The sequence below is a fragment of the Biomphalaria glabrata genome, chromosome 1 (genome assembly GCF_947242115.1).
Source record: "Biomphalaria glabrata chromosome 1, xgBioGlab47.1, whole genome shotgun sequence".
Classification (NCBI taxonomy): Eukaryota; Metazoa; Mollusca; class Gastropoda; family Planorbidae; genus Biomphalaria; species Biomphalaria glabrata.
In genome coordinates, this window is record NC_074711.1 from 37,386,147 (window position 1) to 37,413,009 (window position 26,863).

Consider the following 26,863-nt stretch of genomic DNA (forward strand, 5'->3'; position numbering starts at 1 on the left):
AGAAGGAGAGAGAGAGAAGGGGAGAGAGAGAAGGGGAGAGAGAGAAGAAGAAAGAGAAGGAGAGAGAAGGGGAGAGAGAAGGAGGGAGAGAAGGGGAGAAAGAAGGGGAGAGAGAGAAGGAGAGAGAGAAGGGGAGAGAGAAGGGGAGAGAGAAGGGGAGAGAGAAGGTGTGAGAGAGAAGGAGAGAGAGAAGGGGAGAGAGAAGGGGAGAGAGAGAAGGGGAGAGATAGAAAGGGAGAGAAGGGGAGAGAGAAGGGGAGAGAGAATGGGAGAGTGAGTAGGGGAGAGAGAGAAGGAGAGAGAAGGGGAGAGACAAGGGGAAAGAGAAGGGGAGAGAGAGAAGGAGAGAGAGAAGGGGAGAGAGAGAAGGGGAGAGAGAGAAGGAGAGAGAGAAGGGGAGAGAGAGAAGGGGAGAGAGAGAGAAGGAGAGAGAAGGGGAGAGAGAAGGCTAGAGAGAAGGGGAGAGAGAAGGGGAGAGAAGGAGAGAGAGAGAAGGGGAGAGAGAAGGGGAGAGAAGGAGAGAGAGAGAAGGGGAGAGAGAAGGGGAGAGAGAAAAAAGAGAGAGAGAAAAGAGAGAGAGAGAATGATACATTTTAATGAAACTTAACGAATTTCCCGTTGGCATGTTTAAGCTTACTACCCACCCATCCCCCCCACTACAATCTATTTGATTACTTTCTGTTTATATTTTGTGCAGTCGTCATTGCGTTTCTAATAGGACATGATAGGAATTACATTTTTAATAGATACTTTTTCTCTCATCTCATCTAATTGCATTGTCTATAGCGATGTGCTACTCCCCCCACACACACACACACACCCCTTACACACACATTTTTTTGGATTAAGGGCGTGATCAAAAGGTTAAATACGAAAATAGGACAGATTTTTTTTCCCGCATATTTTCTTTTTTTTTTTTTCATATTACATTTGTTTTCTTGTTTATATAGTTTTGTGTTGAATGTACATGTTTAAAAAAATAATAAAATCGAATCAATGCGTTCATAAACAACAAATTATAAAGATTTTTTTTTCATATTGAAGCTCTGGGGATGTTTAAAAAAATTATCATATCTTATTATATATACACAAAAAAAAAGATTCGATGATAATTTATGAATAAAACATCACCTAACAAAGATAAGAGAACAATGAAAGTCATACATTGATTTTTAATATATCATCCACCAATCATGCCTTAGGGGTAGAGTGTGTTTATTGAATTTGTTTACAAAGTCAGCGTCTTTTGATAGTATCACAATTATTAATTTAAAGAGAAGGGTTTTTTTATTAAACAGATTAAATGAATCAGATAATATTCAAACACTCTATCATTTTGTTGTATTAGGACTAGAGGAGATAGTTCTCAAACTTTATTTTATTGTACCCTATTCATCGGGCGTAAACATCTGAAGATGTTATCTCAACATTTACGTTATACAATAAAGGTATTATAGTGTTAGGCTGCTAACGACCGCCTTTAATTAATTTTCTAAAAAGTACACTTATCATATACCTTCTAAAGTACTTAGCTTGCTTCTAAATTACTTAGATTACTTCTAAAGTACTTAGCTTACTTATAAATTACTTAGCTTACTTTACATTTATTATTACTATTGAATTATGATGTTAATATCATAAATTTGTTTTCATTTTTCATATTTAGTGATTTTCATAAGTTGTACAAAGCTAATATAAACTCACTCAATCTTTCGGTCTTTGTCTGGTGCAAAGTTTGTACACGCTTTCCTCCCACTTCCCATTCTCGGATTATGATTCACAGTTATTCCTGATCGATGACAATCAATCATAAATCAGTCAATTAAAACACTAGCAAATTAGTAAATTAATTGTTGGTAATTAATTAATTTTTTACATGAAAAAGGAAGTTGAAACTTGCAGTACTGATATGTATATATATATATACAGGGCTTTTTTTCTCTTTTTTTTTCCCTTATAAAAAGCTTTTTTTATATATTGTTTTCAAAGTATTCCTCACATTTATTTTGTTATCAAAATAACATAAATGAAAGACTATACTTTAAAAAACGTGATTTATAAACAATAATGGGGCTAGTTCAATCCAAATTCAATTTAAAAAAAATAATTGTTGAATTTTATGTCAAAAACTCTATCTTTTCCTTTGCTTTACTTGTATTCATATCTTTGGTTAATTTTGTTTTTCAATTATCATAAGTGATGTTAAACTTTGAATGTTGTATTCTCATTAAAGAAAAGTAAAGTTTCCCCCTTTCAAACCTTTCGACCTATGGGGTCAGGTGATGTAAAACTCATCTGTTTCAATGACTGACGGTTGTGGCCTGCACAACGACCAACCGCCTTAACCTCCTCAACTGAAAATCACGAAACTCACAAAGTAGGCCTATTCAACGGGATTCAAACTGATGATCCTTCACCTTTTTACATCAAACTTTATCAGTATTTTATGTGTGTATTCTAATATGTTTTATGTTGAGCAGCAAAAATTTAAAGTTTGTAATACCACCAATATTAAACTCCACCCTACAATGCCCATTTATGACAAATGCATTTTTACCTATTTCCTGACAAACAAAAATCCTACCCATTAAAAATTAGATTTTTTAAATGCTTTTCTCTCGATTAATCACTTAGATCATTCATTTGACAATCAAACATATTTGACATATTAGGGATGTGCGTATCGTTCATCTCGACACAATAGATGAATTGTATTACTGTCGCTACGCTCTCGTGTCTGAATAATCTTAACACGCAATCTCTATACTCCTTCATTATACAGACAATGAAGTTGAAAGTTATTTTTAGAAAGATCAACAGATATATTTCCGTTCGTTACATATTACATTTGCCTTGCAGGTATAATAATTTAAAATGCAGATTTTAATACTGATGCTGCGAGGTTCATGTATTAACATTATTTTATACTTACATGACAATCTGTTTAGTACAATGCTAAAAGAAGGATGAGTTTCTTGAAATCTTGAAATGCAAGAAATGTTATTAGAATTGTAAAATTAGTATTTTTTAATCAGTAGATTCTATAACAGATTTAATGGATACGTGTAGGAGGTTATTGTCTTCTTCTTTGAAGGACCGTCTTTAGTTTATAAGATAAGATATACATACATTTTGTGAGAACAGGAAGAAAAAAAGTAAAATATGGTGAATAGGTTTGAATTATAATTAGCATATAAAGTAAATAAAGTAAAGGTCCCCTTTCAGACCTAGTGGACTATATATAAGATGATGTAAAGGTCATCTGTTTCTGTGACCTACGGTTAACGAGGGTGTCATGTGGCCAGAACAACGACCATCCGTCTTTACTTTTCCCCAACTTATGTCAGGCACCCTTAAGAGCTGGGTGGACTCAAAGGTGCCGAAAGATCCCTAATTTAAAATGCCCAGTCTTCACCAAGATACAAACCCGGGACCCCCGGTTCAGATGCCACTCGCTTTACCGCTCAGCCACCGCGCCTCTATAATAAAGGAGTGCTCACATCGACTAACTGATCAACATTATCATTTTCGGGAAACTTTACTTTTTAAAGTGTCTAATACTTAAATATTTAAGTAAATTTAGGTTCTCCTTTCCCCCTTTTCACGAGTCTTCTGGAGTAGCGTTCCTCTAAGTGTCAAATGAAAAGGGCCAGGTCTATAGGACAGATTTGGAACAAATGAGGAACCAAGAAATGGTATATTGTGAATGCAAGAGTGAAACAAAATTGTGAAATGTTTGCCCAGGATCTATCAGGACCCACCATTGGATGAGACCATGGAGAAGTATTCATTGTATCCGCTGTAACTGCAAGACCAAAATCTGATAGTGTATAAGGATAGAACTAGAGTGTGGAATACGTCTTCCTATCAGATTATTGCATGAGACATTTTTTAAGGCTCTGTACATCCGAATTACATATGAAAGGGTTTTGGCATGCAATTCGATTCAATGGATAAAAAAAAACATATACTAATTTTGTTATAAGTAGCGAAACACGAGTGGCGGCTGCAAGAGATTAGCCCCTTCCCCCCAAAAAAAAACAAAAAAAAAAACAACTGAGTATGTAAATGAGGGTTGAAGTCGAAATCGTTGTACTTTTGTCCATTTCAACTTATTTTATGGGAGAAGCAGATTAGATAAATTTCTTTCTTAAAAGCTATTGTGTTTCAAAGGAGTTACAAGATTTTTGAAGGGGGTGGTCATTATAAAATTAGACTTATTAAATTATAAAGACAATGTGTTTATGTTAAAACAGTAGGTACTAAAGACTTAAATTGCAAGTCTGTCGGCGTAACAGAGATGAACCACAGAAACGATGTAAGCACCAGGTAGGGCGCCAACTTGCTTCAACTGATATGAAAGAGGTTATGTAGTTGTAGGCGGCTTCGAAACAGGATAGTTGGAGGTCACTAACAAAGGCTGCAGGATACACCATTGAGACCAAAAGAAAAATCCACTACCTAAGACAGACCTAGAAGGCGAAAAGAGAATCGGAATCGAGCACTTGCGGACATCAGTTATGTCTGTTTTTAATGTAGCAAAATATGTAGGTCGCAGCTGGGTCTAAGTAGCCACGTGAAATACTGCACTACTCATTGTTCTTTGGACAAGGAGAAAAGTTTGATAATAAATAGAAATAATTGTTTCTGTTAACTAAACGCTAGAATGATTAGAAAACGAATAGGCTTACGTACAGGCTATTTAGTAAGGCAAACACAAGATTCCAAATAAAATTTTAACATCAAAAGCTACCATTTGTAAATTATGCTTTTAGAAGTCCATATTTCAGATTGCTAAGCATAAATGGTTTTGAGTTTCAAAACAGTTCAGTGTATTAAATATAAAAAAAAGAATTGAAAGCTCATTGAATGAACTTTGTAGGTCCCAAAGTCAATGAATTGACAATGAATCGAGTGTAGGTTTTTGTTTCTTATTTTTAAGCATCCCCCTCTCCATCTCTATTTCAGTCTATAATAAGACCTTTAATGCTTTGAACTGGAATATCAAGTATAGGTTCACACTGTAACCATTGTTGGTGCTGCTGTTTATATCGGTATGAATAACGTCAAATAGCTTTTAAAGTGTTGCGAGCTAGAAAATGTATACTTTATTTCAATTTTCTACGTAATATTCGTTCATAAACGTGTTGAATTTTTTTATGTAACTATGAATTGAATGCTCCAAGGGAGCATACTGTAGAAAATTAAGAAACAACGAATTCTGTTGGAAATTAATTCCCTTTAATACGAGAATGACACATTGTGAAAATGAAGAGAAACATGGGTAAAAAAATAAATGCAAACAAAATGAATGTGAGTGGTTGATCAAAGAGTGAAGGAGACAAACAGGTTATGTAACCGTTGTAACTAAACATAAGCTGGTTTAAGAAGCATTAATCATGTCGTTTTTCATAAAGAAGTGGGCTTCTGATCATGTAATTATATTTATATGATCGCCCGCATTACTTTTAATTTAAATTAAGGATATCAATTTACATACAACAAAAGTGTAGCAGGTTTAAAATAGAATATATGTAATGCATGGCTTTGCAACTTTTGAAGTACAATATTGTTTATCAACTCACGTGGATGTGCTACATACTAATCAAAATGCACTTAATACTTATTATTATTCACAATTATTTCCAAAGTTTGGTAGCGTTTAATTTGATAAGAACGAATGTCATTTATTAAACTAAAAATACGATATTTAAAAAAAAAAAGTTTAAAATCAAATTATTCATTACTAATTGTTTGTTTGTTTATTTATATGAAATTTGATTATTATTAAAATGATTGACAACGAAATCTAATTTCTCTTCAGAAGCATTGGTGTGCGTAGTTGCCTACCGTTGTCCCAGGAAAGAAGCCTTAGATTCCTAGTGTCATAGGAAAGCATAACGGTATTGCCGTAAGGATTGTGAAACTTAATTTGTAACTGCCGGCTGACTCCAGTCCACAGATTGACCTCTTCATCCAAAAACGTATTCAGCCTGTTGTGGTGACGAATGGTGTACATCTTGCCGCACACGATGAAGGCGTTTCCTTTAGAGCTCAGAGGTACGTTGAGGTCCACTGACTTAATGATGTCCAGCGTGACTGGATCCATCAGGGCCACGCTGACATTGCTGTGTCGTTCAGAGCTGTAGATCATCCACAGACCGTTGTCGTCTGCACTAAAGTCCACGAAAGAACTCTCTGATGTGTACAGGTGCCTTTTCACACCTCTAAACGTTTTATGGGCCAGCTCAGGGATCTGTCTGACTGTGGTCACTTCTCCGGTCTCGAGCTTAAGTCTCACCACTTTGGGTTCCCCAGCCCACTGGAAGTAGAGATGACCATCATACACGATACTTCCTGTCCCGTAGTAAGGAGAACCTTCTAATGTAATGTTACGATTGACGATGTTCTTCTCAAAGTTGTCTACCCCTGCAAACTCGATGACATTGGTGCCTTCCAGGTCCAGCATTATCCAGAATTTGTTTGCAGTTTTCGAATTCGGCTTAACGTCAACCATCCATGACCCGAACATGGACTGGGAGAGACGAATAAAAACAGGCTTTCCAAGAACGTCTATGGAACATTCTGTGACAAAAAAAAAAAAGAAATACCTTAAAAATATAATACCACCAAAATGATTTTTTTTTTATTTGTAGATATATTAATAAAAAAGGTTAGTGCAGTGGCGTAGCAAGGGTAGGGGTAGGAGGTACAAATTCAAAAGTTCCCCCAACCGAGACCCCACTTGACGGGGGGAACCCAATAAATGTCCCAATTTTTTTTACATTTAAATACGCCATTGCCATTTAATCTTGCTATTCAGGTGGAGCCAAAAATACTAGACAGCAATGATTTAGATGATGTTATAGATGACCTTTGACCTTTGCTGTACAGAAATCACGAAGTGAGGCGATATGAATTGAGATTCGTCACTTTTACATTATTTCGCCAATAATTAAAGATATTATTCATTAAGAGAGTCTAAATGATTATATTTTCTTTAATTTACTTATATAATGCACCAATCAGAATTCAGACCTATATTTATTAAGTACATTATCTCATGCCATGATGTCGAATTTCAACATTCAGGGTCTCCTAAAAAGGTTACGCCCACCAGGCCCCAAAATCACTAGTGTCGCAACTGGGTAAGTGATTCAATGAAAAATGAACGACACACGAAGTTAATAAGATTAATGATTTGTTTATGTAGCGACTATCATCAATTGTTCACCCAGAATACTCGATGCTAGCATTGTTCAGATACAGTACAGTACTTAAGTATTATCTGTGGCATGAAAAATCCAACTGAATTTTCGGCAAAATATAACTAAAATAAAAGGAATCCCCTTTTAGAAGTGGCTTTGGGCCAATATAAAGCATAATATATCGTATAAAAAGCAGAGTTTCGTAATTTATAATAGAATCATATTATTATGTAGAACGATGTCAGACAGTTTCTCTAGCTAAATGTTAAATGTAGATAGATATATTATAGGCTAATATAAAATATTTAACCTGACGCCTTTGGTGGGAATGTTGGCTCCGGAGTTGTCACTGGTGGAGAAGCTGATGAATACAAATACAAATATTATTTATAATAATATAATGCATCAAAAAAGGCACATGTTTTTTTTAAGCCTATCTTATGCCATTGTAAAAGATGAATAAATGAGTGTATTTTATGAAACAAGAAACAAGAGAGAATGTGTTTAATTCATGAATTTTCAAACATTTGCTCCCTTGTAGCATTGTTTTACTTTATTAGCGTTTCAGGCTACACCTTTTTTTTTTGGGGGGGGGGGGGACAAAATTAAAAGTCAAGACCTATTTCTCTTTGTAAAAGTTCTCATTTATGTACGATTGATCATTACGTGGGCGATTATACCTTGTAAGCATTGAATTCTTTGAGGGGGTTGATTTATATTTTTAAGGTGACATATTTTAATGAAGATAAAATAAAAGCATCAATTTTTTTCCAAGATATCCAGATTCATGCCAGAAAGAAAGAAAATTTACCAGCTTTTTTTGTAGTAACTTTATTGCATCATTATTGTAAAAAAAATGGAGGCGTGGTGGCTGAGTGGTAAGCCCCTTTGCTTCCGAACCGGGTGGTGTCTCGGGGGTCTCGGGTTCCAATCCTGGTAAATACTGGGATTTTTAATTTCCGGATCTTCGGGGCGCTTCGACTTCCACTCAGTTCTAATGAGTACCTGACATTTAAAATTAAAGACGGTTGGTCGTTGTGCTGGCCACATGAAACCCTCGTTAACGGTGGGCCACAGAAACAGATGACAGGGCCTAAATACCGCATGGTCTGAAGGTCTGAATGCTCATTTATAAATAACTTTCTTAAAATAAGTTTAACTCTCCTTAATTTTAGACAAAAAACACTGCGCACTGACCTGTCTTTGGAAATTAAAGTTTGAACCTTAATTAAATAGTCTTATCGAAAACAAATATATACGTTCAAGACTAATTTCCTCATTAATATTAAAGATTAATTAATTGACTTATTATTATTTTAAAAAGACTCGTTATAACTTACTCGCTATAACAGACTCAACAGAACAAATAGTTATAACTTACTCGCTATAACAGACTCGACAGAACAAATAGCTGAAACAAATTGAAGAGAGAATGTCATTGAAAATATTTGACAAATTTTTGTTACATTTATGAAACTATTTTAAATAAATTATTTAGTTATGTAATGCGATAATTACTAGTTCTATATTTGAAGTTGGGGTTTTGGCTCATGAAAGGTTCAGCCAATTAGATATTCTAATTCTTTATCATCATCTGCATTACGTTGCACAGCCACTCCTTCATAAAACTCATATTGTACGTTTAATTGACACTAGCCGTTCATAATAATATCTGATATTTTGTTTATTCTAAAGCAAGGCGGCAGTTACATTTATAGGTAATTGCAAGTCCTCGAGACTAGAAATACCGAAGCCTTGAAGTAAATGTTCATTATCGACTGAAATAACATTTGGAAAGGAATCGGAAATTATTATTTTAAATTAGATGATTCATTCTTATAGAATGACTTAATGCATCATGGTTAAAAAAATGATCATAAGAGTTAAAGTTATTTTGTTTTACCTGAGCAAAGTCCTGGTTCACCTTTAGGGCCCTGTGAACCTAGCAAAACGCAAATAGTAGAAATATGTATTATTATTATTATATTTTCTTTCCTTGTATATTGGATTAAACTATGCAGATTAAATAATACATTTATTTGTTGAAATAAAAAAAAAGGCAATTTAAAAAACGTATTGATTTCTATTGTTTGCATTATTCACAAGAAGCACACATTTAAAAAAAAAACAACATATTAATAAAATATTCAGTTCATACTCTGATCATATTTGTCACAAATCTGTAGGCTTGTAACAATTTGTGTATCGAATCAAATGTCTACTACCTGTTTTTCCATCTACTCCAGATTCACCTTTAGATCCAGGTTCACCTTTGGGACCAGTTTCTCCTTTAGATATAAAAGAAAACTATTATTTCTTTGAAGAGAATATCACTTGCTTTTTTTTTTTTTTTTTTTACAAATGTCTGTTTCATAAAAAGATTGCACGGTATTTCTTCCACACCTATTCTCGTTGCAAGTTAGAATTTGCACAATGATTGATTAGCAAAGACAAGAGATGAATTAATAATAAAAAAGTAAGCTTATTATTCAATTAAATTCTGGTGATTAATTAATGTTTTACTACCAGCAAGAGATTTTTTTTCAATATTCAGAGATATGGCTAAATATTTAGGGTTTTGTCCCCTTAGATTATTGTACATGTTATTTCTCCCATTCTCAGATCAAGTTGAAACTTTTAACAATCATTTTATTATACATTAATTTAAAAAAAAACATTAATTTATTTAAAAATTTAGCAATTAGTCAATTAATTATAGGTAATTAATTATGTATTTTGAGATCGAAGAAAGGAAATAACTTCATTATTGAGAGATATAGTTGTAAGTTCTTCCCCTTGGATTAGCTTTTATTTTTATTTTATTTTTTGTATATATGTATATATATTTTTTTTTCATTTTCGAAAGAAGGTGTCAATGTGATTATGTCACAGTATAACTGACTTTTTTAAAATTATACAATACAGAACTTTTCTAACCGTCTTTCTCACATCAGAACTTTTCTAACCGTCTTTCTCACATCAGAACTTTTCTAACCGTCTTTCTCACATCAGAACTTTTCTAACCGTCTTTCTCACACCAGAACTGTCTGTCCCTCCTCCTTAAAGGTATTTGCTCTTACGATGTCGTGTGTGTCGTAGACTCCAGTAAATGAATTAGTGCATTAGGTAGTACAGGAAAGTGCTCGGATCTGTGTTTGTCTGGCTCGTGTCTTAAGTAAAAGATTAACACTTACATAATGCATTTCTCGAAAACGCCCCAACCCAATGTGACATAGTTAATGAACTTGATTTACTAAGTACTTACCTTGTATTCCAGGCTTTCCAATGGGACCTGTAATTAAAGATTTATAAGATCCATTATTTTTTTTTATTTTGTAGAAGACGTACAGGCTATTTTGTAGTAGGCCTACACTATTGCTAGGTACCAAAAGGCTTACTATTACTGATCATTACATTAGCCTAGGTCTAGTAATTTAAAGATTAAATGTGTAAAGTCATACGAACTCTAGATCTAGATCAGTGATTCCCAAAGTGGTCTATATAGATCCCCAGGGGTCTACGAAGACTTTCAAGGGGTCTACGAAAGTGAAAAAATAAATTGGGGGTCTATGAGATGTCCACAGGGGTCTATGATCATGGATTGCATTTAAGCAGGCCGTGACTTTAATTTTCATATCCCATTAATGTAATTATTTCATATACTTATATATGATTTGTACCTTAAATATTTATCCTGCTAATGAAGCAAAAAACTGTTGTATTTAATTTAAATACTGATTTAAATAGCTTAATTTTGTCTACATGTAACTAATGTTTAACAAAAAGAAATGTAGATTGTACAGGTTGATTATTTAAAACTGTGATTCATTCCATCCTTGTCAACAAGCAGTTGTTTATGTGTCTTTTATGACGATATGAAACTAATTACACTGGAGGATCATTTGAGACGATACCATCCAGATAAAAAGATAAAGGTTTAAAAAACTTTCGAACTTTCAAACATAAAGTTCAAAATAGACCCACAAAATTTCTCTTCAACATCATATAGAGAAGATGGTGGTTGGTAGCGTCTTACAATATCTCTTTTACTTATAGCCAAATACAGAAAACACTATAGATAAAAAAATAGATTTTACCAGCCGTTGAAGTAGTTTAAAAAACTTTTACACAAACCTACTTCTGAAATTATTTAAGCAACAATACAGTTCAAGGGCACATTGATGACATTAGTTATAACATTAAAAGCTTCTTATGTAATTCTTTGCAAACGACATATACAGTTTGGGATCAGCGGCATAACAGGCTCACACAAGGTGTAGCACTGCGTGCTGCAAACTGCCTAAGAAACGCCGGCTCCTTATTTTTCCTCAGTGTTGACCCACGAAACCTTTCCCTTGTTTGGGTATAGCTGCAAGGCAGCAGAGGTTTGAATTCAGTTTTCCATCTGCTAGGTGGGCTGTAAGCGAAGGATAATGAGCACTTCCTGCTCGAAGCTTACTGGTTTAGTCGACTTTTACTTGCAGTCGCCCCTTCTCCTGTTAATGAAAACAGTTCCACGGACCCAATATTTGAGCCAGACGTGAAAGATCAAGAAATGCACGAGAAACTGCTCTTTTCGAAAACGTTAACAATGCTAATGAAGGCTAATTAATAAATTAATTATTATATAATGTTTAAGGTCTACTTCACAGATCAACAAGTTCCTATATGAATAATAATATACGTAAAAAATGATGATGAGCCTGCAAAAAAACAACAACACTTTCCCAGTGTGTCTGGTGATCCCAGTAATATATATTTGTATTAGTTTAAATTTGAATTTTATCAATAAAAAAAGGTAGAGCTCTTTTACTTCAAATGTAGCTTTAAATTGCTTGTTCATACTTCGATTCACTTCAGTTAGAAATACGTTTTTAAAAATGAAATAGTAAATTTGCAAAAAATGCAATGTAAGTTAATCAGGGGGTCTACCGTAGATCAGAAAACATCGTAAGGGGGTCTACGAGAGAAAAAAGTTTGGGAACCACTGATCTAGATTTTGAATGCATGGATAAGGTTAATAATTATTATTTTTAAAAATATAAGTGTACGCTAAATAAATATATTGAGTTGGTGTGGCTGAGGGGTAAAGCACTTGGAACCGGAAATCCTGTGTTCAAATCATCGTGAAGTTTCTAGGTGAACAACTTCGGGGGCCGATTTTGAGTTTGTGTTTTCACAAACTGGCTTTGTTACCTTGTGTTTTGTAAAATTCTTAGATTATTTGTGACGCTTGTCTAGTGTCCTTGAGCCATGCAAGTAAATGTGTTTTCTTTTATTAAACGTAAAATTTCCTGCGAAGTGCTGTCAGACTTTAATTTTCTCGTTCCCCTGTGTGAGTATGAGGTTTGATGTCTAAGTAATTTTCTCCTTGATCAAGAACCCACCATAGAGTTGTGAGTTTATTTCTATTCAAAACGGTATAGAATGACACAGGAACTTGTATTGTGCTATAAATAGCAAGTGTAAAGAGAGATATTAAGCGACTTTACCTTGTGGTCCAATATCTCCTTTGTCACCTAAAAAAATAATTAAAACATTTTGTTCAGAATTTTTTTTCAAACTAAAGCGTCGTTATTATTATGTTAATGTTCATTAATTAATTTTAAAAAAAAAACTTAATAAAAAATTATACGCATTTAGCTCAGAGTTAAAACTGGTAGAAGATATGAAAAAAACAATTCTTAATTCTTAGCAAAAGTTGATTAAGAAATATTGCGAAATTCTTAGACAGATGATAGTAAACGTCTTGCAGAGCTGAATTTGAGCAACATTCAGATGCGCTGTTGCCAATGCAGATCAGGCTTGGTGCATTACTCTATGTGCAAAAAATAAAAGTTGTCATTTTTAGCGGCCCCCGAAAGGGGAAAAGACGCTATTAATTTTGTGCAAAATGTCTATCCGTCTGTCCGTCTGTCCCGTTTAGATCTCGTAAACTAGAAAAGATATTGAAATTCGACATCACAATATTTTAGACCATTCAAAGTTCTGATGCAACGGCTACTTTTTTTTTCTGAAAGCGAAAAATCTAATTTTTAAAATCAGTTATGCAAGCAGTTTTTTTAAAGAGAAAAAGCTAATTAGTATGCATTATAAGTTAAACCTAATTTAAAACGAATAGTAATGTTAAAAAATTCAATTTTTTAATTTTTTTTTGGTATTCGAATAAGAGATTAAGCCTTTTCAAAACAATTAGATCAATTATAAAGTAGGCCAGGGGAGGCGCGGTGGCTGAGCGGTAAAGCGGGTTCGAATCCTGGCGAAGACTGATTTTCAACTCTACTTTGGAATCTTTGGGCGCCTCTGAGTCCACTCAGCTCTAATGGGTACCTGACATTAGTTGGGGAAAGTAAAGGCGGTTGGTCGTTGTGCTGGCTACATGACACCCTCGTTAACCGTAGGCCACAAAAACAGATGAACTTTACATCATCTGCTCTTTAGACCACAAGGTCTGAAAGGGGAACTAGTTAGGCCAGGTTCACATCTAACTTTACATTCACTTTCACCTATCCTTTGATCTGCGGGACCGTTGGGGCACTACACAAGATCTGTCAACCTTCTTTCTCCATTCTTCTCTCTCATTTGTCTTTGATATAATTTCATTCGGATGTTCTTTCTGAAAATATTGAAGCCTGCCTGGGTGGACCACTTCGGGGGTCGATTGTAAGTTTGTGTTTCCACACAAACTGTCTTTTGTAACCTTGTTCGTTCATGTTAATATTACATGGTTTTAATTAGAGTGAGACTTTTGTAGAAAAAGTCAAATAGAAATGAATTACCTGTCTCGCCTTTAGATCCTTTTTTACCTGAAAGTCATAACAATTATCAATTGTAAACCTTTAAAGATATTTTTAAGAAGCCTAAATCTATCTATCGTAGTCACTATCTCTCTATCTATTTGCAAGTCTGACTTTGTCTCTCTCCCTTTCTCTCTCTCTCTCCCTCTCTCTCTCTCTGTTTATATATATTATTATATATAAAGGAATGAATAAACGAATATCGTTATAGGCTTTTTTTTATCAACGTTTGAAGATCAAGAAATGTATTTATTTATACCTGAAATCCCAGCGCTCTCATCATTCTGTATACTTACCGGTTTCACCTAATTAAAAACAAAAAAAGAACAAATAACTTTATTAGATAATACCACTATCTCATGTTTGTAAAACACCCTACATTTCAATTCACCGATAACAAGGTTCTTAAAAATATTATTAAATTGATATCTACTTTACATACGATATAAATGATGTTTGCATTATACTTTGAGACTCCTTTAAATAAAATATAATTATTCCATATTTCGGTCTGTTATTTTATATATTTGGAATCAACGCGAAAAAGTCTGATAGAACGTACGATTTTTCGTTCAAAAGATCAATACTGTATACTTACTTAGACTTAGGTCCTCCCGCGCCGTTCGGCGCATTGGGCGGCAAGCTGTCTCCATAATGATCTGTCACTGGCAATGTCTGAAGCCTCCTCCCATCTGGTGTCCACTGTTCTGAGGTCCTCCATGAAGGTGTGTCGCCAGGTAATACGAGGACGTCCCTGTTTGCGCTTTCCTCGTTTTGGCTTCCATGTTATCGCAACTCTTGGTGTGCGTAATTCATTTTGACGTAGAACATGTCCCGCAAACCTCATGCGACGCTCAGTCACAACCTCACTAAGTGTTCGACTCCCAGTTCGGCATAGGATTTCCTTGTTTGAGATCCGGTCTGTGTAACTGACTCCCAAAATCCGTCTCAGCCATCTCTGTTGAGCCACATTTAGTGTTTTCTCAATTTTGACAGATGACTTCCACGTCTCACATGCATATGTAGCAGTTGGAATGACGATTGTGTTGAGAAGGTGTATTTTTGTCTCGAGTCCAATGGCTTGGCTAGTCCAAATAGGCTGCAGCCTTTGGAAAATGCTCCCTGCCTTTCCTATTCGACATGCTACATCATGGTAAGCATCTCCATCATTTGTTATGATGCTGCCAAGGTACGTGAACTTGTCCAGCTCTTCAAGCTTTGACTCGCCAAGTCTGATGGGGACACCCTTTGCCTTATATCCCACTCGCATAATTTTAGTCTTATCCAAGTTTATGCGGAGGCCAATTTTGGGTGCCTCTCTGTCTAGGCTCTCCGTCATTTCTTGAATGCATTTATTTGTAGCCCCGAGTAGTGCAACATCATCAGCAAAGTCCAAGTCCGTCAATCGGAGTTGTTCATGCCATGGAATACCAAAGGCAGTCTGGTTCATTGCTCTCCTCATTATGTAGTCAATGGCTAGGAGGAAAAGGAAGGGAGATAAGATGCACCCCTGTCTCACACCTGTCTCGATTGTAAAAAACTCTGTTGTTCCCTCTTCTGTTTTAATGCAGCAACTAGACTGACTGTAAAGGTGTCGTAGGATCTGGACGAATTTTTCTGGGATACCGTATTCTCTAACTATTTTCCATAGTGATTCTCGGTGGACACTATCAAACGCTTTTTTGAAGTCCACAAAACTGATCGTTAGCTGTTGTTGGTACTCAAGACTTTGTTCTATGATATTTCGTAAAACGAAAATCTGCTCTGTACATGATCTGCCTCTTCGGAACCCTGCTTGTTCTTCTCTGAGCCTTTCATCTACAGACTGTTGAAGCCGTCTCAACAAAACAGTGCTGAAAACTTTGCCTGGGACAGAGAGGAGAGTAATGCCCCTCCAGTTGTTGCAGTCTGCCAAGTTGCCCTTTTTTGGAAGCTTTACAATCACTCCCTTTTGCCAGTCCTCTGGGACTTTTGAAGTTCGCCAACAGAGATTTAAGAGATCAGTCATTCTGTTAACAATGCACTGTCCCCCATATTTTAGCATTTCTGCTGATATCGTGTCTAGTCCTGGTGCTTTGTTATTCTTTAGCACTGCTATGGCCATGGTAACCTCCTCAGCAGTTATTGGGTCTGTCTTGACCTTGAGATCATTGTCTGGAGAGGGGTCCTTGAATATGTAAGTTAGGTCTGGCGACAGTTGGTTAAGGGTCTCTTTAAAGTGCTCTACCCATCTTGCATCCTGTTCTTCTTTGGTTAGCAAAGTTTTGCCTTGCTTGTCTTTTATTGGTGCCCCATGTCCACTCTTTGCTCCAGTGAGATCTCGGACAATACGATGGAGGGTTTTTGTGTCATTTCTGCTTGCAGCTGCTTGTGCCTCTTGTCCCTTCTGCTCAATCCAGTCCCGTTTATCTTGCCGACAGCTTCTCTTTACTTTCAGATCTGCTTCCCTATAGGCTTCTTCCGCTAGGCTGCGATCCTGTGTTTCATTTTTCTGATCTCGTCTACGTTTGGCCTCTTTCCTCTCATCTATCAATTTCCATGTTCTGTCTTGTATCCACCGTTCCTTGTATGAACCTCGCCTCCTTCCGATAACTTCTTCCGCGCACCCAATAGTGGTATCTTTGAAGTTGGCCCACTCTTCTTCAAGGGTCAATATATCTGCAAGAGCCTCAAAGCGGTTCGTTAGTTTCAATTGGAACTGTGCTGCAGTATTGCCGTCTTTAAGCTTCTCTACATTAAATGGGCGGGGTCGTGTGGCTCGTTTTGGTTGGCGTTTCAATCGGAGCTTACATTTGCCACTGACAAGGTAGTGGTCTGAGCCGATATCAGCTCCTCTGCGGGTCCGCACGTCTAACAGAGATGACCTCCATCGTTTGGAGATGCAAATGTAATCTATCTCGTTGAAGGTTTCTCCATTTGGTGATCGCCATGTTTTTTTGTGTATTTGTTTGTGCTTAAAATATGTGTTTCCAATTGAAAGGCTGTTGGATGCACAGAGAGAAATCAAGCGCTCGCCATTATCACTGATGTTTTCTGCAGAGCCATATGGTCCCATTACATATTCAAAGCCAGTTCGGTTGGGATTGATTTTGGCGTTAAAGTCTCCCATCAGTAGAATTAGGTCGTGAGTAGGCCGGTCCCAAGCCCGGGTGAGAAAGGAGGAGGGTTTGGCGTGGGGCTAGCGACCCCACCCTGTAAAACCACTATTGCTACAGAAACGGCAAACTCGACACATAATGAAAACTATACATGCGGCGAGGGCAGCCAAACCCTGATGACGGTTGGATCAATACTGTATAAGTAATTGAAAAAGTTCCTTAGCAACAAATTACCCAATTCTCTATTATTGTTTATTGTTTTATTGTATTTTATTTTACAGAAAAAAAATACCAAGATGAAAAGAAAAAAAAAATCAAGGTTCTTTATTGTGACATTTTTATTTAACTGACAGAGTATTGAGAAAACAAAAATTCAGATCATGTCCATTGACCCCAGCAAAGTATTTAGACAGGAATAGCTCTTTCTTGTCAAAAAGAAAATGTTTTATTATCATTATTTACCTTTTTCACCTGGAATTCCTGGCAATCCTATGTCACCTGAAATAATATCGGTTATAATAAAATTAAAGTGCATTTATTTTTTTTTTTTTATTTTGTATTAATGTAAAATACAAGTTGGGTGTTGGTGTTCTGCAGATATGACTAATAATGGATTAATGTTTAAAGTTTTCACACGCTACCATGAACAGCTTTACAGGGAATTAATTTTTGTCTTTGAATAAAGAAAGAATGGAACACCTTGACGGAAAAGCAGTCCACACTCAATGGAGTATATAAAGGCCTAAAAAATAGCCTATAAATAGAGCTTAAAAGAACCTTAAAAAAAGCTTAAACAGAATTTAAAAGAGCTTTAACAGAGCTAATTGGGCTTTAAAAGAGCTTAAACAGAGCTAAAATGAGCTAAAAGACATATAAAGACATTTTGAAATTAAAACTATTGAATTTACTTTATTAATGGATACATGATTCTTGGCTAACAAAAAAAGTTATTTATAGAGAGACGGCTCGTGTACAATGGTGTACATAAGTATAAAAACAGAGACTGCCAGTGGCCTATATATGTACTCCGTTACCTTGTTCACCTTTCAGTCCTGAAACTCCATCATCACCGGAATCACCTTTTTCACCTTGTTGAAGTGAAATAGAACAATCGAGATATTAGTTACATAATACATTTATTTCAAACTTGCTGTATTGTTTAATAAAACTAAATAATTAATACTTATTTTAATTCTTTTGTTATTTGTATTTTAAAACTATTTATTCTGTTTTATCTATCTAGTTATTGAAACAGGAAATGTTATATACATTTTTTTTTCAATGTTCGCATTTCTTGCTAAGAATTTCAACCAGCTTGGTTTACATAATAGGCCTAATAGACCTATAATATATGTAAGTTATTTTAAATGTGTTAATCTTTTTTTAAAGCTTTATACATTTTAAGAAAGTTTTAGAGAGAGAGAGAGAGAGAAAGGGAGAGAGGGAGAGAGAGGGAGAGGAATAGAGTTTGTCTGTGAATGTTAAAGAGAGAGAGAGGGAGAGAGAGAGGGAGAGAGAGAGGGAGAGAGAGAAGGAGAGAGAGAGAGGGAGAGAGAGAGGGAGAGAGAGAGAGGGGGAGAGAGAGAGAGAGGGAGAGATTTTGCCTGAGAATGTAAGAGAGAGAGAGAGAGGGAGAGAGAGAGGCAGAGAGAGAGAGGGAGGTAGAGAAGGAGTGGGAGAGAGAGAGGAGAGAAGGAGAGAGGGAGAGGGAAAGAGAAAGTTTGTCTGTGAATTTTAAGAGAGAGGGAGAGAGAGATATTTGTAAACATGATATCCACCAAAAACTAGTAACTATTTACCTGGATCTCCCTTCAATCCTATGAGTCCTGGCTCACCTTTTTCACCTGTTCTCAAATAATAATAATAATAATAATAATAATAATTACCAGAAAATTCCTCAGTGGAAACTGTTAAAGGGACTACGATGAATTTGGTTTCTCTTTAGCGAAACTCGACCCTGGCAGCGCCAGAGAATGACTACCCGTTCATTTCTAACATAATAATAATAAACATGAGAGCTAAAATGAAAAACTAATCTAAAAAAAAAAGCTTTAAACAGGTAGGTCTTAAAGTTATTTTTTAATTGTAGTGTAGCATGTTGTGGAGATCAATGGGAGTGAGCTCCAAACCTTTGGTCCGTGAATTGAAAAAGCCCGCAGACCGTAGCTTTTAATTGACAAACGTGGCACCACTAGAAGCGTGCAGGGCTCTCTGAGGGACCTATGTAGTGATCAGTTCTCTAAGATACATGGGGAATTCCCTATTATATATACACTGATGACAAAGTGTGCTCACCTTGTAGTCGTTTATCGCTTTCAATGTTAAAAATTATTATCCAAATTTGTATTTATGCCATCATTTTTCTTGGCAACAAAAGATCTGGTCTCTAATCTACATGCTCAATTACAATTTAAGAGAATTTATCGAAAGGAGTACAACTTACCAGGCTGACCTGGGGGACCTCTGAGTGCTTCCAGCTGAGACGAGGTCAAGTTGACTAATGATATATCTAAAACTTCTCCTGGATCACCTGACAATAGCAATTATAATATAAGGAGCATTGAGTTCTATTGAATCGATATCAGATATCAGACACTTTAAAGATTTAAATAAATTTTGGTACAATGCTGTGGTTGAGAAGCACAACGTAAGGCATTCATGATTAAAAACTAAGACAACTTTGTCTAAGCTACGAGGCATAAAAACAAGAGAAGAGAACAACAAATACTTTGAATAAAGTGCTACACAGGGCATGTTGTTGTCTCATCTTGTTCTTATTCTTTTATAAGCGCGAGTTCTCATTGAAGTTTTTAAGGTACATTTATATAATTTTAAAAGATTCTCCTGCTGCCTACACATTTACCTATTGATGAAATGTAAATCTCGGGCAAAAAAAGGATTTACCTTTAGGTCCCTTTGCAGCGCAGTACATTTGGGCCTCTTTACAATAGCTTTTAATTGTCTTTACCTATTACATTTTCGAAGAAAAAACAATGAGAAGACAAGTAATCACTCAAAATGTTAAACCTTGTATACACAATCTTATAACCCTTAAACTTTCTTAGACGTAGAGCCAATATGAGCATTATTTTCATCCCAGTGACTTTAGAGTACGTGTCTATAGAGGTCGTCATTTCGGTCAGCTTTTTTTTTTTTTTTTTGTTCGTTGTTTCTTTGAGGCCTAATGATTAATTGAATTATTTAAAAAAAAAAAACTCGACTCAGCGCTTTTGCAAGGTCTGTTCTGTTCTGTTCTAATGCGTCTGGCATTATTGTTAAGCAATTAGTACTTTTGGTTATTTCATCATTGCTTAAAAGACATCATCTCTGGAGTGCATATCTTGGTTTACATTATTTTTATGGGATTCTAAGTATTGAAAATTTCTTGCATACATTGTTTTTCTTCGCCCTAATAGTCTAATTGTAGACTTAAAGTAATGGGAGAAGGAGACACGGACGGACACACAAAACGCTACTATGAATCTAGTTTCCTTCTGGCAAGGGTTTGTTTATATTAGTTTCTGTTTGCATTCCACTCGGGTTGTTACGATTGTGTTCTGTGTGATAATTGGAATAACAAATGTAGAATGGATAATTCGATAAACGTAATTGACTTAAAATAATTAAGCCTAGCTTTGTTTTTAATTAATTGCTATTATTATATCAACTCACTCTGTCTCTCTGTCTGTCAGGTAAAATGTATGTACATGTTATTTCTGCAACACCAATTATCGGATTATTTTATTTGAAATCGAATAAGGGAAATAACGTCTAGATTATGGAGAGATATAGTTGTAAGTGCGAAGTTCTTCCTCTTACATAAGCTTTGTTGTTTGTTGTTGTTTTTTTAAAGTAATTTTATATTTTACTTGTTAAATAACAGAATTGTTAAATGTAATCATTACACCATTGCTGATTGTATTGCATCTTTTGAGCTTTCTTTGTCTCATAAATCGTACAATTTTTCAAAGATAATGATCTTTGTCGACAACTTTGAGAACCCTTACCGCGCGGAGACGGTTAGGCATATCTCGCCACAAGGACTCAAGTTTTCCTGTTAGAACTAGGTAAGATAAAATGTCTTCAAGTTTCCCAATGGTTTCAAAAGTGACGCTAAACTATTGTGTTGTTAGGGCCAGGTCTCGACAAAAACACAAACATATAGTGTAGTAAACAGGGCAACGTAACCTTGCGACATTAGACTACAACTAGTGTATACGAGGAACTGGTATTACAACTTCAAGAACAAATACCTAGGAATCAACAAAGTGTAGATGTCATGCTTAGAATTATTTAGAGCATAGGAAAACGTGTGTGTGTGTGTGTGTGTGTGGGGGGGGGGTGAAAATTACAAAATGAAACATAAAACAAGCAAAATACAAAGGGAAACAAAAAAGAAAAGCTTATCTAAGGGGGAGAATTCCGCCCGTACATTTCTATCAATTATTCGATATCAAAATGAAATAATTAATTACGAATTATTAATTGAATATTTGGTACATTTTTTATTAATTTTGGTTTGAACAATAAATAATTCTTTAAAGTATCAACTTGATCGGTAAAATGAATGTGGGAGAAATAGCGTTAGCAATTATTTAAGAGGACAAAATCCTACTGTTTTAGCCATATCTGTGAATACTGAAGGATTAATCTCCTTTGTTGGTATCTATTAATAACTGCCGTGTTTCAATTTCATCTGAGAATGGGCGTGGGAGAAATACGTGTACACACTTTTTACCAGACAGACAGATTGAAAGATAGACAGAGTGAGTTAATATAAGCTTAGTAAAAAAATACTTTTACTTCTACAATGTCTAGAGAATGGTAAATGTAGTCACTGTAGCTTCCCCGTCCTTATTTAAAGTTGAGTTTAGTTGTTTTTTTATTGAGACTATATATTAATAGTTTACTAAAGGTGTTTTACAACTGCAATATCTGATAAAGGATGTGATTAATTTTCCTGACTACTTTATAAATAAGTTTATTTCTTTTTGAAAATTGATTGCCCATATAATTGAGCGGACCTCAGAGCAGTGGACTACAGTTTGATAGAGTTGCAGAACGATTTCTATATAGACAGCTTGACGCCCAATGCACTGTAGGATTAACTCTTTCTCTCCTAATTAACGATATCATCGTTGATTTGATCCTAGGAAATTTTTTTTTTTTTTTTATAAACTTTAATTCGTGTTATATATAAAGAGCACGCATTCTCCTAAATATACTATACCAAAAGTAACTTTTCTAATCTATATTATAAAGTAGAATGTGTGGTGTATGTATGTATGTATGTATGGATGTATATTACTTATAGACATCAAAACCGCTTGACCAATCTTGATAAAACTAGGCAGGAATGTTCCTTGGGTACTAACTTAGACCGTAGTGTATGTATTGTAGCCCTAAAACAAACTTAAGACCCTCAAAAAAAATAAAGTTGTCCGACTCTATTACAGCTATAGTATTTTATGGATCTAGGCCATGTCTACAATGTTGACATGAGAAAAGATAGAAAGGATTTAGACCTAGATCTAATTTTAAGAAATACACTTTGCGCAGATAGTTTTTTACTTTGACACATGAAAAGACAAAAGAAGATCCATTGATTTCATTATATAATAAAATTAACCTTCAATTTTGTGTTTCAAAAGCATTTTTTACATTAATTAGTTCCTTATATCTGTGATTACAGATTTCCTGACGAACATTCTTTCATTAGACAATTCCGTAATGAATCGCGTACTAAATATTAATTCGTTTAATTGTTTACTTTATAATCCCATCCCTAGATCTAAAACTCTAATTCAACTCTAAGATGATAAAACTTCTCTTCGCACAGATAGTTTTATACTTTAACACATAAACATATTAATTAAAGTCCATTCATTTCATATTTTGATCAAATAAACATTCAAATTTGGTTTTCTAAAGCTACATTGATTCACGAAAGCTGCAAAGCCGAGTTGAGATAGGCCTAGATCTATATTCATTCATGAATCGCGTACTAAAAATTATTTCGTTTAATTGTTCACTTTATAATCCCATCCATTTAACAAAGCTATCGCTGATTTCGTTTTTAATAGATAAGAATGTATCGACTTCGGGTAAGCCCATTTTCGCTAATTTAATTTTCGTAGCGAAAGAGAAATAACGTGAAAGGATCATTAGCTACGTTTAACATACATATAAATCCAATCCACTGATTATCCAAAAGCATTTTTTACATAAATTAGTTCCTGATATCTGTGACTACAGATTTCCTGGCGAACATTATTTCATTAGACAATACCGTAATGAATCGCGAACTAAAAATTAATTCGTTTAATTGTTTACTTTATAATCCCATCCCTAGATCTAAAACTCTAATTCAACTCTAAGATGATAAAGCTTCTCTTTGCACAGATAGTTTTATGCTTTAACACATAAACATACTAATTATTGTCCATTCATTTCATATTTTAATCAAATTAACATTCAAATTTGTTTTTCTAAAGCATTTTTAATACATTCGTTCACTGTTCGCTAAAGCTGCGTAGCCGTGTTGAGATAGGCCTATATTCATTCATGAAAAAAAGTTCACGCATGCGGAGCAGAGAATGAACTCTATAAAAGCCAATTTTTAACTCTAGATTAGTGTAGATTTAGATCTATGTCTACCTCAAGATCTAATTTATACTTTATACACATGAACATACAAAATTTAGTCTATTCATCTCAAATTTTAATCAAATATATGTAGGCCTTACAAGCAAATGTTTTAATTTGAAAAAAAAAATGGATTTAAGCCTATTAGCTATTTTGATTTGATAGCTTCATTCACACTATTTTTACATTGACACATTCGCTTTACTTATTACATTATTATTTCGTTTAATTGTTTACAAAACAGTGACTATATCGAAGGTAATGCGCAAATAAAGACCCGCGGGTCGCGGGTAACATATGTCTAGTTACAAATAAATATGTGTATTGAAGTTGAATGATAACATGATAGAACATTCACATGTGAAAAACGAACATTTCTGTCAGAACGTGGGAAATAATTACGGAGATAAAGAGTTAAATAAAATTGCAAGAGACAGAAAACAAAGTCGTTATCTCGTTGTTGTTACACCAAACATCACTAAGTTTAAATGTTTGACCGCCATACTGACAGTCCTACACGTTAATGAAAAAAAAAATAAAATCAACGGTGAACTGTTGCAGTAATGCACATTTCCATTGTTCAAAAATGTTTCTCTAGCTCCGAAAGACTAAATTAAGATTGTATTTGTTTTCGTAGAATTAAAAGTGTCACTTACTGGAATTCTAGCAAACGAACTCATCCACATCCAGTCATCGTCTGCTCCTGAACCTTCATGAAATCCAGCACGCCTCTTCCTTCTAAGCTGGTCATCTTCAGAATTTTCTACAAAATGTCCATACATCTGATCTTCATCCCTAGAAGTTAAAATAGTATCTCCAAAAGCCCCATCCTGCAGGCTCACCTCAAGAACATCTTTACAACCGGATATCGCTTCCTTTAATGTTGATAGTTCGACGAAGCAGACAACAAGAAATACACTTAATGCGGCCATGCACAGAACCAAACAGCTCAAGAGGATGTATACATATCTGATATGCACTTCTAAATGACGCTCTCTTGCGTACTTTCTAGGCGTTGGTTTAGCATCGCCCATTTTTTAAACTTAATTCTGATGGTTAATTTACCTCAGAATCCTTAAGTATACTGTAAAGGTCTTATCATATTTCGCAATTAAAAATATGTTATAGATACTGGTCACAGAACACAAGGCACAAGTGAATAATAATCGTTTTTATTTTTATTACATATATTATTAAACTCCTGTTATATGATCAATTAACCCTGATCAACCAAAAATTAGAAAATTAACAAAATTAAAAAAAAAACACCAACTATAAGTACCTAATACATAAAGACCTACAACACTTGAATGATTAAGACACTTGTGCATTAGTGAAAGAATTTGTATCAAAGTGTATTTACCAGTAAATGTTTCCTTAAGTTATCGTCCCAATTTTAAAACAGTCCAACTATGTGTGTCAGCTGAGATTGTCTTTCTCTGCGCTACGGTTTGCAAGGATTCCTTCATTGTGTAATTTATTCCAACCCACGTTTTTTTTTTTTTATTTCAAATAGATTTTTTGTTCTTTGAAATTATGAAAGATTTAGCTAAAAACAAAAAAAAAAGTAAATATCACATATTTTTGAAGTACGCATTCTATTGTATCTTTAAGTTGAACAGGATTCAATATTTAGAATGTATTTGTCGACTCCATTCAACAATTTCTTTAGTAACTAATTTATGCACCAAGAAATAATCATGATTTATATTAGTTACTGAATCTTATTCTCTCTTAGACCTAATAAAAAAAAAAGAAAATGATGCTGTTAACTTTATCTCAACACCAATATTGTCACAAAAAAATATATTTTTTTTGAGACAGACAAATTATTTCTGGCATGTTTCAAATATTTGTAGAGATTCCATTCCTCTTCTCTTAGCAACGGGCTGCATGTGTTGGTAGATCTGTTGCTAGTATGTGTCGTAGGTGGGGGGGGGACGACATTTTAGAATTTTACTTCATTATAATGAGAACATTGCAGAAATAGATTAACCTTAATAAGCCAGAAGTGGCATCAGAGGTTTTGCGAAAGAAAAAAATACTGTAGGGCAACATCAGCAATGGAAAAGTCCCTCGGTTATTTAGAGAGGTGCCATCTAGTGTTGTAGCCCGCACATGTTATAGATTACTTTGTTTGTTAGGATTATCTCTAACAGAATATGCACAACATTACGTCATACTTTATCTGCTGGCGAATGTTATGCATTTTCGGAAGCTCACCGCTAAGTTTTTAGATTGCTCGACAGAAAAGCGAATTAAAAAATGGCGCCGACTAAACAGCTATTTTGTGGTTAGCATTTTTATGGTCCCATTGTCTAATACAGTGATGAAGGTTAAAAGAGATATGTGCTAAAAATGTTCAATTTCCAAATGGTGATCAAACTTAATTTTCGTGTTAACAAAACATCTTATGTTTTAACCGATTTTTAAGCAGTGATTATAAAACTACGACTTGCGGGCCATATTCGGCCAGTCAAAGAGATGTACGAGACCTTTCAAAAGTCTTCCAACAGGGCAGGAAATTGGCATATTTAGAAAAAAATCTTTGATCCTTTTGTTGACGAAGCTCAATCATCACATTCCTCACACTGTCTCTCAACAAGATGTGAACTTTCAACATTTTAATATACCAAGGGAGGTCATCAATGGCAAATAGTTTAGTGTTGTGTTTCCCTTTTTTTTTTCATGGGTGTTGTTGCCGTCCGTTGACTTGTAGCACCAAACTGCTGGTAGACAACTAAACCGCTGTAGGCATTACATATCTTAACTAATGAGTCTAGAAATAACTTGAATAACTTTCTTGTGGACGATATTGAAAATATAATGTAGAAAATCAAGTTGAGTAAAAAGAAATAAATGTACTAGACTTTAGTAGTTCTATCAAATGGTGTATTCTAAACAGAATCTAATTCATTACAATAACACTTGATTTCCGTCTGACATTCTGGAGCCCTCTGTCCTAACTAACTTACCGCTGACATTCTGGAGCCCTCTGTCCTAACTAAGACCGCTGACATTCTGGAGCCCTCTGTCCTAACTAAGACCGCTGACATTCTGGAGCCCTCTGTCCTAACTAACACCGCTGACATTCTGGAGCCCTCTGTCCTAACTA

The 26,863-nt window shown here is 35.0% G+C and overlaps 1 protein-coding gene across 3 annotated transcripts; it reads right to left on the minus strand.

The window, feature by feature from the left end:
* Positions 1-5,219: 5,219 nt before the first annotated feature.
* On the minus strand, positions 5,220-25,154 carry LOC106077825 (gliomedin-like). 3 transcript variants are annotated; one of them, XM_056034919.1, is made up of 16 exons: positions 25,031-25,136; positions 24,405-24,842; positions 20,008-20,071; positions 19,547-19,633; positions 18,903-18,947; positions 18,138-18,191; positions 17,566-17,601; positions 14,302-14,310; positions 13,988-14,014; positions 12,701-12,727; positions 10,474-10,500; positions 9,434-9,496; positions 9,112-9,150; positions 8,590-8,619; positions 7,519-7,569; positions 5,220-6,585 (listed from the first exon to the last, which is right to left on the minus strand). In XM_056034919.1, exons 2-16 carry the CDS (start codon positions 24,780-24,782, stop codon positions 5,810-5,812), a joined length of 1,713 nt encoding a protein of 570 aa, XP_055890894.1. In that variant the 5' UTR covers positions 24,783-24,842; positions 25,031-25,136; the 3' UTR covers positions 5,220-5,809. The 3 variants fall into 3 exon arrangements, with proteins under 3 accessions (XP_055890894.1, XP_055890903.1, XP_055890913.1); XM_056034928.1 differs by lacking the exon at positions 8,590-8,619 and adding an exon at positions 8,549-8,578 and having other exon boundaries at positions 24,405-25,154; XM_056034938.1 differs by lacking the exon at positions 14,302-14,310 and having other exon boundaries at positions 24,405-25,153.
* Positions 25,155-26,863: the final 1,709 nt, after the last annotated feature.

What these genes read in the sequence shown, in the direction of transcription:
- LOC106077825 (XM_056034928.1), bottom strand. Translation starts at nt 24,782, where the DNA reads ATGGGCGATGCTAAACCAACGCCTAGAAAGTACGCAAGAGAGCGTCAT. An exon ending in TGTTGAGTCTGTTATAGCGA is followed by an intron (nt 7,570 to 8,548) that starts GTAAGTTATAAC and finishes TGTATTCATCAG; the next exon opens with CTTCTCCACCAGTGACAACT. An exon ending in ATTCCCACCAAAGGCGTCAG is followed by an intron (nt 6,586 to 7,518) that starts GTTAAATATTTT and finishes TTTTTGTCACAG; the next exon opens with AATGTTCCATAGACGTTCTT.